This window comes from Girardinichthys multiradiatus, chromosome 15 (assembly GCF_021462225.1).
Source record: "Girardinichthys multiradiatus isolate DD_20200921_A chromosome 15, DD_fGirMul_XY1, whole genome shotgun sequence".
Lineage (NCBI taxonomy): Eukaryota > Metazoa > Chordata > Actinopteri > Cyprinodontiformes > Goodeidae > Girardinichthys > Girardinichthys multiradiatus.
Window position 1 is genome coordinate 15,750,882 of NC_061808.1, and position 14,608 is coordinate 15,765,489.

Here is a 14,608-nt window from a genome sequence, read left to right on the forward strand (position 1 = left end):
GGCTATTTGGTTCTGAATTTTTAATAGACACAAGTCCTCTGGTACAAACCCAGTATTGAAAGAGTCGTAACTGGCTTCTGTTTGCTGTCTTTCAGGTGTTCAGATAACGATAAACACATGAGCTGCCTGAATTGGTCTGCATAGGTTAAATTACTAGTTATATACAGCACTCTCCACAGTATATTGCAGCCTTGCTACAAATTATTGCATGTAGCGTAATTGCAGATTGAACACTTAAAAAAAGAAATCCAGCCTTAAATTCAAATACATTTCTTTAGTGGGGAATAAAATCATGTTAAGAAATATTTTTTTTAATCAAAATTAGCAGTGTTTAATTAGTTGCAGCCCTAATAATTTCTACAAAATAAATAAAACTGGAGCATTTTTTATTTTTATACTTAACTTTTTAGAAGGTGAACTTTTAATTAATTAAACATGACTCCTTGTTTCTCCAGCAGGTAAAAATGATGCGATGCATAGGCCAATTTCTCTTCAAAATGGGAAAGATGAGGAAACATGCCATTTGAGGACGGTAGATTTTCATAAGTCCGGAAACGGCTAATCACTTAATCATAGTCAGGATAATACTTACAATGCATTAAGCATCCTGCAATGTGACAAACAACACTGGATGAGAACTCATGTTTATCTTTCCATCACTTACAGTGAGGTGACTGTAGGGGAGCTTAAAGGAAACCTCAAAAGCTTACTGTTGAAGAACTGCAGCCACATTTTCACAGTGAGATTATGTTACTGCATAAATTCATGTCTTTTTCAAACATCTTTACTGCTGAGTGGGGAGAACCTCATTTTGGGAATACTTAAAGTCAATATCTCACTGAACGTCTTAAAGTTGCATCTAATGAAATTCCAAATAATAATAGTTAACTCCCTTATTTAATCTTTACATTTCCTAGAAGTATGGTTTACATCGTTATGAATCATGTATTTTATAACCTGTCAGTGCCTGTAATTTTCTGACCTTTCTACCACCACCACCAACTATTAAAGTTTTCCACTGTTATTTATTTTATACACCACGTTTTGCAACATTTCTTGCAACGTAATTGCCTTCAAAAAAACTAATTTCATCCTACACCTACTGTTTAACCTCAGTCTTGTTGCTACCATTGCAGCTGACATCATCGTGTGTACAGACTGCTGCCTCATTGTTACTAGCATCCCAGACGCCTGGACAGATGTGCAGATTGAGACACAGTCAATAATGCACCTTCAGAGGGTAGATGCATCAGTTTTGAAGCTGATTTCCACACACTGGTGTTTTTTAAGCTTCTACCTGCTTAGACTGAGATTTCCAAAAGGTTGCTCACCTTTATCAACACGTCACTGACACTAATGATAGCTACAGTTAAGCCCAAAGTCATTCATACCCATGAGAGATTTAGATTTAAAGGGAATTTTCATTCAACCAAGAAGTTTGTTTGTGTTTGGAAATTAAACAATCTGAAAGGATTAAACAATATAAAGAGAGTATAGATTTAAAAAAAATCTGTATTTGATTTATTAAAAAGTTAAGCTTATAACTCTCTTTACAGATTCTCTATTATATTAATGTCAGGGTGGTGACTGATCCCTTCCAAATTGCTAATATTACTTCCAGCCAGAGAAAATTTGTTGATAAACCTGTAAGAATCTGTGAACAAAGTAAATAAAGTAGGAAGAAATATTTCAAAATGTCAGGGAGCGAGACTAGAATAAAAGCCCTCCTTCTAAATAACTTTTCAGGGATACAACAAATTCTAATGCTAATTTCAAGCAATAAAAGAAAACACCAAATTAACAGTAGATTAATGTCTTCTGTTCCTTCTTATTCTAAAGGCAACCTATCAAGAAAGACAGATAAATGATGTCCTGTAGAGACAGTTTGCTCTTGCAGCAGCATATGATCAATTATTTCGCTGCTGTAGTGCCTGCTAAGTGTAATCTCCTGATAATTCAACTGGAGATCATTAATAAAAAGCAGAGCAGACCACTCAAAAAATACAGTCTATAAGTACAGTGATATATTTTTGATTCAGGTGCATGATGGGGAACAGAATCTATAGACAAGACTAATAAATACTTGCCTTATTATGCATTTTTGCATAACAGATCTGGTTGTGAGCTAACACAACTTTCTGTTCTCAGCATCCATTGCTTGTTAGGACCTGTAATCAGTGACTCAGTAAGGTAGTTATATATCTATTTGTTGTTTTAAACTAAAAATCCCTGACCACAATGACCAGTCTTTGTGAACCTTTTTTTTCTCTCTACCATTTTTATGGCTTTCATTTCATTCTTCCCAGTTTTCTCATTTTTCTTTTTGCCCCTTATTTTTGCACTTGTCGTTTCTCCTTTCTCTTTCCCTTCTGGTTACATCCCCTCTCTATTTATCAGTTCCTATACAGGTCCATGCCTTTGTAAATGCAAAAATTGAAAAAAAGGAGAACAGAGAGGTTGGAAATGTGTTTTTTTTTTTTGTCATTTACTAAGTGCTAGATTCCCCCCTTGTTTTCTTCTCTGTTTTCCTAATAAACTGGCCTGAGGTTTCGCTGAAGCTGAAGCTGAAGCTTTGAGCAAGTCATGCTCTATTACTTGTCTACATTGACAGGCACAGACTCACAAAGCGACTTTGCTTACAATTTTTCAGCAACACTCTTAACTGCTCAGTCAGAAGAAGTCTTCATTGATGTATGGAAATAAGCATCACTAAGGTAAGGGAGGCTTAGAGGGGCTAAGTGGAAAAAAAAAAAAAAACTATTTCCTCTTCTTTTTATTCTGGAAGGTTTGGGGAGATAAAAGAGGAAGGCTAAGCCACTTAGCCCAGCAGAGAGAGGTGGATATTGCTGTTATTAGGGAATCAGAGGAAGGAAAAATCTGAGGGAGCAAAGCTTTAGACCAAAAGGGGACAGGGAGCATCAGACAGAATCACTGTAAGATGAAAGGCAAATGGAAAACGATGTAGAAGGGAGGTAAAGAGTGGATGTATTTTTCACCTTTCTTTATATTCAGCCCAGTCAGAGTCAAACATTCTTATTATAATCAAACCTGCCATTTTCTTGGCAGTATCTAATTTTTTAAAAATATGTGAGCAGGAGGGAAGCTGTAATTGTTTCCCTGTCTTACATGAATTATTTTTTGCTGTCTTGTATATTGATTTGTCTGTGTTAAAATTGCCCTAATAGCATTTATTAATTGCAAATTCAATTATCATCTAAAAAGCCTCTGTCAATGGCTGAATGAACTCATCACTCCAGTCTGTTACATTTATAGTTTATATATCAAGGGACAGGAAAGTCCTTGATAACTTTAAATGACTCAACAGTTGGCTTCTTGTTTGTATTGGGAGAAAATCTCCTTTCTAATTGTTTCAGAAGGACCTCCAGATGATTCAGAGTAAATAAGAATAGATATGAAAATTTCAGTCTGGTAATCTTTATAATCTGCTCATTTCTGCGTTTTAGTATGCTTAAGTAGCTTTGAAGGCCCAGTTTTAAGCAAGTAAGATCTAAAAAATGTGGTACAGAGCACATCTTAATCATTGTGTCTGTGTGACTGATTAGAACCATTTGCACTTTAACAGACTGAACTACAGGAGCCTGAAATAGATTGAAGTGCTTGGATTCTCTCCAGAAAGGGAAAAAGTCCCTATCAGACTCAAAGTTGTGTCTTTTTGGGTAGCTTTTTAATTGTTTCTATTTTATATTTTTGCAGATTTGTTTTACTATCACAGGCCCACAACATTGTGATACTTATTATGCCTGTCAGACTTGCAGGCTGCATGAACAACAGTGCAGCCATATAGTTCCCCATAATGTGGGTTTGTGAACAGCTGTATGAAAGGCTGCAGCATCAAAGCTGCACAAATCAGCGTTGTTGTTCTGTCGTTGTAGCTATTTTTGATTTGCTCAGCCAGATTTTAACTTTTATGAGTTGTTACTAAAAGCTATTAGTTTGTCACAATTCGGAGCTTTTTGGAGATAATGGGAACCACAAAAACAAAACTTTAATATCTGACATTTTTGCTTTTATTGTTAGTTTACCTCAGCCTGGATGTGTTTTGTTTTTGCATATGTACAAATGCATCATTAGAAAGCTCTTACAAAGCTGCAGATGTATTGTTCAAGTCAGGTTTGTCTTTGAGCTTTTTGGTTGTCCTGTTGAAAACTTTGATTTGTTTTCTCTAATTTTCAACCATCTAGCTGTTTATTTGGGGTTGCATTGTTGAATTTGCAGGTGGATCTCCTTTGTCTCCTTTCTCTAGAAGGGATTTAGCTTGTACATGTGGGCAGCAAAAAGAAGAGACGAAATCCTCTGGTCCCCAAACCAGACCCCCTCCGGGCCTTGGCTGCGCCTAGAAATCCTGTTCATAAAAGTTATGAACAGGACCGGTGACAAAGGGCAGCCCTGCCGGAGTCAAACATGCACCGGGAACAGGTCCGACTTAGTGCCGGCAATGCGAACCAAACTCCTGCTCCACTTGTACAGAGATCGGATGGCCCCTAGTAAAGGACCCCCGATTCCATACTCCTGGAGCACCCCCCACAGGGCATCACGAGGGACACAGTCGAATGCTTTCTCCAGGTCCACAAAACACATGTGGACCGGTTGGGCAAACTCCCATGAACCCTACAGTACCCTGTAGACGGTATAGAGCTGGTGTTCCACGGCCGGGACGAAAACCAAACTGCTCCTCCTGAAGCCGGGGTTCGACTATCGGCCGGACTCTCCTCTCCAATACCCTGGCGTAGGCCTTACCAGGGAGGCTGAGGAGTGTGATCCCCCTGTAGTTGGAACACACCCTCCGGTCACCCTTCTTATGTAGGGGGACCACCACCCCAGTCTGCCAATCCAAAGGCACTGTCCCCGTCCGCCACGCAATGTTGAAGAGGCGTGTCAACCATGACAGCCCCACAACATCCAAAGACTTGAGGTACTCAGGGCGGATCTCATCCAACCCCGAAGCCCTGCCACCGCGGAGCTTTTTAACCACCTCGGTGACTTCAGCCTGGGTGATGAAAGAATCCAACACCGAGTCCCCAGCCTCTGTTTCCACCAGGGAATGCGTGATGGCAGAATTGAGGAGATCCTCGAAGTACTCCTTCCACCGGCCGATAATGTCCCCAGTCGAGGTCAGCAGCTCCCCACCCCCACTGTAAACAGTGTTGGCGAAGCACTGCTTCCCCCTCCTGAGGCGCCAGACGGTTTGCCAGAATCGCTTCGGGGCCAACCGGTAGTCCTTTTCCATGGCTTCACCGAACTCCTCCCAAATCCGAGTTTTTGCCTCTGCCACCGCCCGGGCCGCGGCACGCATGGCCCCACGGTACCCGTCAGCCGCCTCAGGAGTCCCACAAGCCAACCACAGCCAATAGGACTCCTTCTTCAGCTTGACAGGGTCCCTTACTGCCGGTGTCCACCACCGGGTTCGGGGATTGCCGCCGTGACAGGCACCGCAGACCTTACGGCCGCAGCTACGGGCAGCAGCATCAACAATAGATGCGGAGAACATGGTCCACTCGGACTCTATGTCCCTTGGAATCTGGTCAAAGCTCTCCCGGAGGTGGGAGTTGAATACATCCCTGGCCAAGGGGTCCGCCAGACGTTCCCAGCAGACCCTCACTATGCGCTTGGGCCTGCCAAGTCTGTCCGGCTTTCTCTTCCCCCAGCGGATCCAACTCACCACCAGGTGGTAATCAGTGGAAAGCTCAGCCCCTCTCTTCACCCGAGTGTCCAAAACATGCGACCGAAGGTTTGATGATACGACAACAAAGTCGATCATTGACCTCCTGCCTAGGGTATCCTGGTGCCAAGTGCACTGATGGACACCCTTATGTTTGAACATGGGGTTCATTATGGACAGTCCGTGACTAGCACAGAAGTCCAATAACAAAACACCGCTTGGATTCAGATCGGGGAGGCCATTCCTCCCGATCACGCCTCTCCAGGTGTCACTGTCGTTTCCCACGTGGGCGTTGAAGTCCCCCAGCAGAATAATGGAGTCCTCAGGAAGGGCACTATCCAGTACCCCCGACAGGGACGCCAAGAAGGCCGGGTACTCCGCACTACCACTCGGCCCGTAGGCTGAAATGATAGTCAGAGACCTCTCCCCAACCCAAAGGCGCAGGGATGCGACCCTCTCATCCACTGGGGTAAACCCCAACACGAGACGGCTGAGCTGGGAGGCGACAAGCAAACCCACCCCAGCCCGCCGCCTCTCCCCATGGGCCACTCCAGAGTAGAAGAGAGTCCAGCCCCTCTCAAGGTGATGGGTTCCAGAGCCCACGCTCTGCGTGGAGGCAAGCCCGACTATTTCTAGTCGATATCTCTTGACCTCCCGCACAAGCTCAGGCTCCTTGCCCCCCAGTGAGGTGACATTCCACGTCCCTAGAGCCAGCCTAAGCATCCGGGGATAGGGCCGCCGAGGTCTCCACCTTTGTCCGCCGCCCAATCCTCTTTGCACCGGTCCCTCACGGTTCCCCCTGCAGGTGGTGGGCCCACTGGGGGATGGTCTCGCGTCTCTCGTTCGGGCTTGGCCCGGCCATGTCCCACAAGGAGCAACCCAGCCACAAGGCGCTCTCCGACGAGTCCCGACCCCAGGCCTGGCTCCAGGGTGGGACCCCGGCTCCGCCTTGAACCGCTCTTTGTCTGACCCGTCACCTAGAGCCTGTTTGTCATGGGAGACCCTACCAGATGGATTTAAGCCCCAGACAACATAGCCTCTAGGATCATTCGAGCACTCAAACCCCTCCACCACATTAAGGTGGGGGTTCAAGGAGGAGAATGTTTAAACCTGAGCGTTGAATTTAAAACCATGAAAATTGTATTTTTCTTCTTTCTCTGGGGTAGACCATTTAGAGTTTGATTCCTTGAATATCTAATATTTAAGAGAACCAAGGATGGAAGCAGTTGTTCTATCAAGCATGCAAGAAAATGTCTGGTTTCAAACAACTTCCTCATATTACTGGCTTTCAGAGTTTTCAAGACAGTAAAGGTAAGGAGAAAGGAGCTATTACATTTTCTAGCTGAATGACTCCAACGCTCCTTGTGCGATAGCACATATATTTAAAATGTAATTTGGCCCAGACAACAGAAGCTTCAACATTTGCCTCTAAATGGGAAGTCATCACTGTCTCTTTAATTTATTTGGACGTAAGCAAACCTCTGTTGCAGAGACTCCTTGAATTTCTGTAATTTTCTGCACTGGTATTAAGAAATGGTTATTATAAAGCAGTTTTTTTTTTTTTTTTTTGGAAAAGGGTGTAGTTGTTTGGTGTATTGCATGGAGGTTGAGAAAGTGGGATTTTGAGAGCAGGAAGAGGGATGTTTGGCAGAGCTCTGAAAGGAGCTGTTTGGTGATGTTATCTTATTGGCGCCACAGCACAGAGCGCATGGAGATAAGATTTTGCAGCGACATTCAGGAAGCACATTTACGGTGACCTGTACACAAACGTTGGCACGCAGGCAAAATATCTCACCTGCAGAAATGCACATACACAGCCAAGGTCAGGGTGACTTTTTAGTGATAAAATATCTCGCAAGAGCATTACAACACATTATAAAATTCATAAATTTTTCTGGTGTTCACAAATCACAGAGTTCTACTCTATATTCTGCTGTTTTTGTCGTAAAAAAGTAAAAATGAAATGGATAGCTGGTCCCTGTCTGGTTTAATCTTTGACGTCAAAGGCTATGTCTCATCATTCATAACCCATATGGGACTTTCAGGGAATAAAGGTTTTTCTTTTTTTCCATTTTTAAATGAAGGTTTGCTCGTGTCATGCATGCCTCTCAGGGGCCCTGAGCAAAGTGTGTCCTTGAATATTCTCTGATATAGCATGTTAAAGCTGCTGTGGTTTGAGATGTTTGCTGTTGAGAATTTATGTTTTTTTTTTAATGTATTTTGTTTCAATCATTTCATCTTTATTGTGAACAAAACAAATCTACAGATTGTAGATTTCAAGAGAAACAGGAATAGGTCAAACACCATTTCCATTATGGAAGAAGTGGAGGTGTTGGAAGAGTATAAATATCTTGGTGTTCAGCTGGACAACAGACTAGACTGGAGACGCAACCAGAAGCAATAAGAAGGGATAAAACAGACTGTACCTCTTGAGGAATCTTACTGTAGGTCCTTCAGTGTTTTCAGCATCTTCTATCAGTCTGTTGTGAAGAGTTTGATCTCTCCTGCTGTCATTGCTAGGGTAGCAACGTCACAGTCAGCTCAACAAGCTGATAAAGAAGGCTGGCTCTGTTCTGGGGACTCTTCTGGAACCTCTAGAGATGATGGTGCAATGAAGGATTGTTCATAAAATGAAGAACATAATTGAGAACCCTGAGCATCCTCTTCATGAGACTGTCCTACAACAACAGAGTGTCTTCAATCAGAGGCTTCCTCAGATCTGCTGTAAGACGGAGCGCTACAGGAGATCCTTCCTGCCCACAGCCATCAGCATCTACAACAACTCTTTGAAGAAACCTTTATATTATGGGTTACATTTTATTTCCCCTTTAGAATTAAAGTATGTTTTAATTGAATTTCTCGCTGCTATTTAATAATAAAGGCAAATATTAGTTTTATTTTTTAGGTGTTTGCTTACATGTCATACAATTAATAGTTTAATACGAATTTGTTTATGCCCTAAAGCTTAAAATAAATACTTTATTGCAGAAACATAATCTTTCTTTAAATTGTTATTGAAACATCCAACATTTAATTTGAGTGCTATATGCACATTTTAGGCTTTTGATGATTTACTGCAATTATTCTTTTTTGAAGTAGGACTGATAAAACAAAGAATATTTAAAAACAAAATGTTGGTACCCTAGTCTCAATTTAATGCAGGTTTCCTCAAATCCACAAAATTATAACTATAGGGTCAAATTTATACATACACTCTTCCTGGATACTCTTCCTCTTAAATGTTTAGCATGGCTGGGGACATTGCAGCAGCTTATTTTTAACATGCTCAACCATTCAGTAGCTGTTTTTTATGTGTCTTTGGGATCCTTGTCCGGCTAGAACACCCATTTTTGTCCAAGTTTTAACTATCTAACTGATTCTGCGCACCTGTACTAAGAGCTGCCATGATCCTGACATAGCTGATGTCCTGCGGGCTCTATATTTGATTTTACCTCTGTAGCTATAAAAAATGTTGGTTTGAATTAATAAGTTCTTTTTTTAGTAGAAGAGTAAAAAACTGTCAATTTAAGCTTAAAGTGTTCATATTTTTAAGTTAGTAGCAGTATTCTGGATACGGGGTCGTGCTGAACACACAGCAGGTTCATTTGGAGTTTACAGACACAAACACAATCAGAACATATAAATCAAAATTGCACCAAATTGCAGAGGAAATACATTATGGCTTTTGGAAATGCTTTTCTTTCTCAAATAATAATTTCTTGTGATTGCGCTGCTTTTTTTGTTATAAAATCTCTTGATAGTCTTCTGTTTCTCCTGCAGACACTTTGCTCCGAACTGAAGGAACGCGAGCACATTGTAATCAGTACTTTGGACCAGGCCAGGATGTTTCTAGCTGACCAGCCCATTGAGGGACCTGGAGAGCCACGGAAGAATCTGCAGCCAAAGACTGGTTAGCTCCCTATTTTATTTAAAATCATCTTAAAACAAAATCAAGTTCTTGTTATTTTGAGCTGTTACTCTAATGGCTTTCTCATTTTTAACACGTCTAAATATCAGTGTGGTCCCACCCTCTAATACAGCTCAGTAATAAGATCCCAACACTAGGGTAATACTTTGGTAATAAAAAAGTGAATAATTGGGCAATATCATCTAGCTATTACTAATAATATCATCTGGTATTAGGTTGTATCCCTTATGCTACTGTTGTGTGTTTAAAAAATATTGGTGCCCAAAAGTTTTCAAAGTCATTAAAGTAAATAACTATTTCTCTTAAGTACATGGTACCATCACCATTTACCCAACAATATAATGCTTTTTAGGGTTGCTACTCAGCCTGAAACAGTATGGAGTTTAAATTGAGTATTTTCAAAGTCTGGATAAATATGGAAAAAGAAAATAAGAGTATGGAAAAATATTTGTATTTCCAGAAATTATTTCCTTACCCCAATTTCTAAAAGTTGTAAATTTCCTTCTGTCCTTTCTTGTTTGTATCCATTGTTTTTCTTCCATGTGTCCTTCCTTCATTGTATCCTTTTGTCCTTCCTTCAGTGTGTCCTTGCTACTTTCCTTCTTCCTTTGGTCCTACCTTTCTTTTCCAATTATTAAAGTGTTATTTCAGAACTGTTACCCCATTGTTATCCTCTAATTATTAAAAAGCCGTAATAGGAATTTCTACCCTTATCTGTCATCAGGTCATTTTGACTAAGAGAGCCGTGTCCAAGATACGAAAGATGGACAAGGGATTATATTGTGTTAAGGAATATAAGGAAAATACATATACCAATTGATTTTAGATTTGACAGCCTTGGAATTGCATGAGATCTTTTTATGTCATGAGGGGATCTGGGAAGATTTTGTTTAGTTAAACTGGGTTACCTGCATTGATACACTTGGTTTATGTTGGTTTATGATAAATGTGTTAGATGGATTTCTAATCCATTAGTGTAAGCCTGTCAGGTGTTTTTTTTTATTCTTTTATTAATGGCTGCACATTTCCAAAGTTTTCCACAAATGACCTTCCTATAAATCTTTTTGAGTTTTTGATGTTGTTACAGTTATAACATTTTAAGGAAATGGTTATCTTGGACACAGGTCATGACAGTAGTTGGTACATTTAATTTGTGGAACATTTTTAGTGGTATGTTCTTGAGAAATAACCACTGTTTCCACACAGCAACCTTTGGTTTTTTTTTCACATGAAAAGGATACTGCGCCCCAGTGTTTAGATTAGGTGGCCTTTTAATGCCTTTCACTCAACTCTCAGTTGATCAGTATACATCTAGAAAGTCTAAAATGAAATGTGTTTCATGCAGTTTATCCTTTCTGTCTCTGTTTAATGGAGGCTGAATGTTTTGGTTAAGTCATCACATTTCTTGTAAAATCTGAAATGTAGAATGTAAAATATTAAACCAAGCCAAGGGATCTGTACCTGGAGGACATGGTTTCCGTTTTTCTAACTTGTGTGCATGCAGGCGGCAGGCTGAGGAGGAAAAAAAAGAGAGAAAGATTACCGAGGTGCAACAGGTGAGGATGGTTTTTCAGTCACCACACAGGAGATGAGACCTTAGAACTCATAAAAGCTGCTCATCTTTCTCAGCAGTTAAAATTGTATTTAGGGAGCAGTTATCGCTTCTGCAGGCTTTCTTCTCTCTGGTGGCATCGTCTGATCTTTAGCAATTACCCTATCCACTCACCTTTCCTGCTTGCTCTCTCTTTTCTTTTCTTTTCTTTTGGCTACTTTTATCATAGCTGCCTTCTGCTCCTGTTCTGTTTGCATTTTTTTCAGATTTTGTTTCTACTTATTCTGCATTCAAATTCTCCCTTGGGTTATTGTATATTTTCTTAAAGTGCCTGTGACACGCTTTTCCCAAAAATGCAGAAACTGAAAGAAAACATCTCAATATAGGAGGAGTTGGGCAGTAATTGACATTATAGGATTTAGGATGCAATAAAAGACAATTGTGACACAAAATAAGCATATTTCAGTCTTAATAGGGTGAAATGGTGCATTGCTGGTGGTGGTAGCAATACTTTGACAGCAGACGTTATTTTGTACTACTTTCTTGAAGTAACGAGCTTTAGAGCTGCTTGGATCCTAGCTGAGAAACTGAGGAGGGACAGATGGGCTGGTCCCACCAACAACTCATTCTGTGGACGTTCAACCTGTTAAACTGCTTCATTTTTGTTTTATGCATCCAGATAATTTTATGTGTTTTGTTCTACAATAGTTGAGTTCACTGAGTGCAGCAAAACTTTGTTGCTTAATTTTGGTGCGTTTAATGTTTAATTGCACGGTTTACAATACCTTTGTTAATTCAAATTCAATTCAATTCAAAAATACTTTATTAATCCCAAAGGGAAATTAAATGTTGTTATAGCTCATATTATGTAGGTTTCTTCAAAGAGCCGTTGTAGATGCTGATGGCTGTGGGCAGGAAGGATCTCCTGTAGCGCTCCGTCTTACAGCAGATCTGAAGACGCCTCTGACTGAAGACACTCTGTTGCTGTAACCCAGTAACTGATCTAATTGATGTAAATAATTGAGGTCTAATTCAGGTCCTAAGTTGGCCATTTAACCACTTATATCTTTAGAAGTAATGTGCAAAGAATACTTTGTCCTTTTAAATTGTGGCCTATTTTTTTTAGATTGACTCTTAAACAAGAACTTTATTTTTACCTAGTGTGCAGCTTGGAGGTTACAACTTGAAAATCAGTTTAAAATTAAATGCAGAGAGGGATTTTTGGTATTTTATTAATCTTAGATATGTTGGTTTTAATTGAAGATGGTGGCTGATTATGCAAGGAAGACATGAACTATAAATCAAAGGTGATAAGGTAATTTTAGTTGGACCAGAAAAGCATTTTTCAGCATTTATAGTCCGGGGTTGAGCAGAATACATCTCTGTCTCAAAATGGCTAATGCTAATGTACATAATTATGGTATTCCTGTAAGCAATGTGGACATGTGAAAGTTTATGATGTTTAGATCCCTGGGTTGTCATGTATACCCTACTTTATACCATTTACTTTACATTAAAATTGTCATGTTTTTAAACATGCGTTTTAGTGACTCAATCAATAATATTTAGGTTATTTGGCCTGTACACCCTGACAGGGAGACAATGAAAAATCAGCCTTGGGCCACCAATTGTTACCTTTGTGTTATTTAAAATGTTCGTTAGTGTACACTGTCACTTTTGAGAAAATGCAATTAAATAAACAAATAATCTTTTTTTGTGCATTTGGAGGTTCTTCAAACCCCCTTTTACAGAGCTGGCCAAAATGCAGGGAAGCATTACTTCCTGGTTTTGCATTTATTTTGCATTTAAGTTGAGCTAAAATAACATGACCTAAAAGTCCTGAAAATATTTTAGAAGATTTGTAAGATGCTGGCCTAGTTAACAATCTCATTCATATTACCAAGTAGAGAGAGTTTAAGTTAGCTTAAATCAAAGAAAGACAAACTGAATTTTTTCTTTTTAACATCCAGCAGACCTCACACCAGAGGAGAAGGCCCGAGGGCTGGCCCGGGCCATCCGCAAGCAGACTGGTGAGGTGAGGGAGCGGTGGGAGCGTCTCAAGGGGCACGTTGGAGGTTGGCAGACTGAGGTGGAGCAAGCTTTGGAGCGACTCCAGGACCTGCAGAGCTCCATGGACCAGCTCGACCTGCATCTAACACGAGCAGAGGAGACCAAAGCTACCTGGCAGCCGGTGGGCGATCTGCTTATCGACTCTCTTCAGGACCACATCGATAAGACATCAGTGAGTTGAAGAAGTTTGTTGCTTTTAGGGTTTCTTATTTATGGTTTGGATGACATCATCAGTTAAACTTACAGGATGACATGCAAAATGTGGCTGTTGTTCCAATTGTGGTAAAATTTTTGAATAAGTCGTAAGTGAATAATTTAGCTGCAGTTTGATCATGAATAATGCATGAAAAACTTAAGAATGTGCCTTACTCTGAAACATATAGCACACACCTCCACAATTATTAGCACCCTTGCTAATAATTGATATGCAAAAACCCATTTAAAATAATCATCTTTTATTGCAGTAGCATAATAATAGCAACACTGACGCATGTTCAGCTGTTTTTTTTTTTTCCCCTTACCTTGTCGGGATGTCTCATTTGCCCACAGATATTCTCTGGATTTATTTCTGAAATGTTCGGTATTAACATGTAAATGTTCTGTAGTAATATTCATCTGTGAAGTTTACTCTCAAAAGCAGTGATTAATGTACTTTTACAGCTGTTATCCAGCACTGTTTGATCACATTACCTGGTCAACAAAAAACACTGCCCTCTGTTCTCTATGCTTGCCACCACCGGCCAACGTTATGTGGGAGGTGGAGCACTATGTAGCTTGCAGATCATTATGTGCCACATTTATTTGTGCTTGGACAGCTGTTTTTTTTTTTTTTTAGAATAAATATGTCCTTCACTTGTGACTTAAAGCCCAATGCTTTGTCTATGGCCGACCACCATAGAAGAAATGGTGAGAAGGATTGCCAGTGGGGCTGAGAGCAGACCACGTGTGACTTTACCTTTTAGAAATAACAAGTAAAGTATTTACGTTCTTTAATATCTATAATAATTTATTAGTGCATGACATAAGTCTTTCAATCTCTGAAAGCATTACCATCCTAAAACAGAAAATTGCAACTTAAAAATAGTCAAATAGTCAATTAATCTTCCCTCAGTTATAAGCATTGCATTGTCAGATCAATACAGAATTAGCTTATGTTTATATCTCCGTTCTTTGCCCATATCAGTGGAGTTACAAACGCAGACAAATATGCTGGCATATGTGATCAGCTCATCCCCTCAATCTTTGAAAGATTGTGGGACTGGTATTACGATATCATTCCATGTTAGACGTAAAAGTGGATGTTCTGAGATGTGTTCTTTTTTTACCTGCATTTGCTCTGCAAGAGATGGTTTCCTTACATGTAAAAATGCTGGACTGG

The 14,608-nt window shown here is 40.2% G+C and overlaps 1 protein-coding gene across 9 annotated transcripts in view; it reads left to right on the forward strand.

Moving 5' to 3' along the window:
• Window positions 1-14,608, forward strand: part of utrn (utrophin) — a 247,550-nt gene that overhangs the window by 153,075 nt on the left and 79,867 nt on the right. For 6 of the 9 annotated variants that reach the window (XM_047388070.1, XM_047388069.1, XM_047388066.1 and 3 more), the window contains 2 exons: window positions 9,461-9,590; window positions 13,131-13,402. In XM_047388070.1, the coding sequence (XP_047244026.1) occupies window positions 9,461-9,590; window positions 13,131-13,402 (402 nt within the window). The remainder of the gene's footprint in view (window positions 1-9,460; window positions 9,591-13,130; window positions 13,403-14,608) is intronic. The other 3 variants (XM_047388068.1, XM_047388075.1, XM_047388072.1) reach the window with 1 other exon arrangement.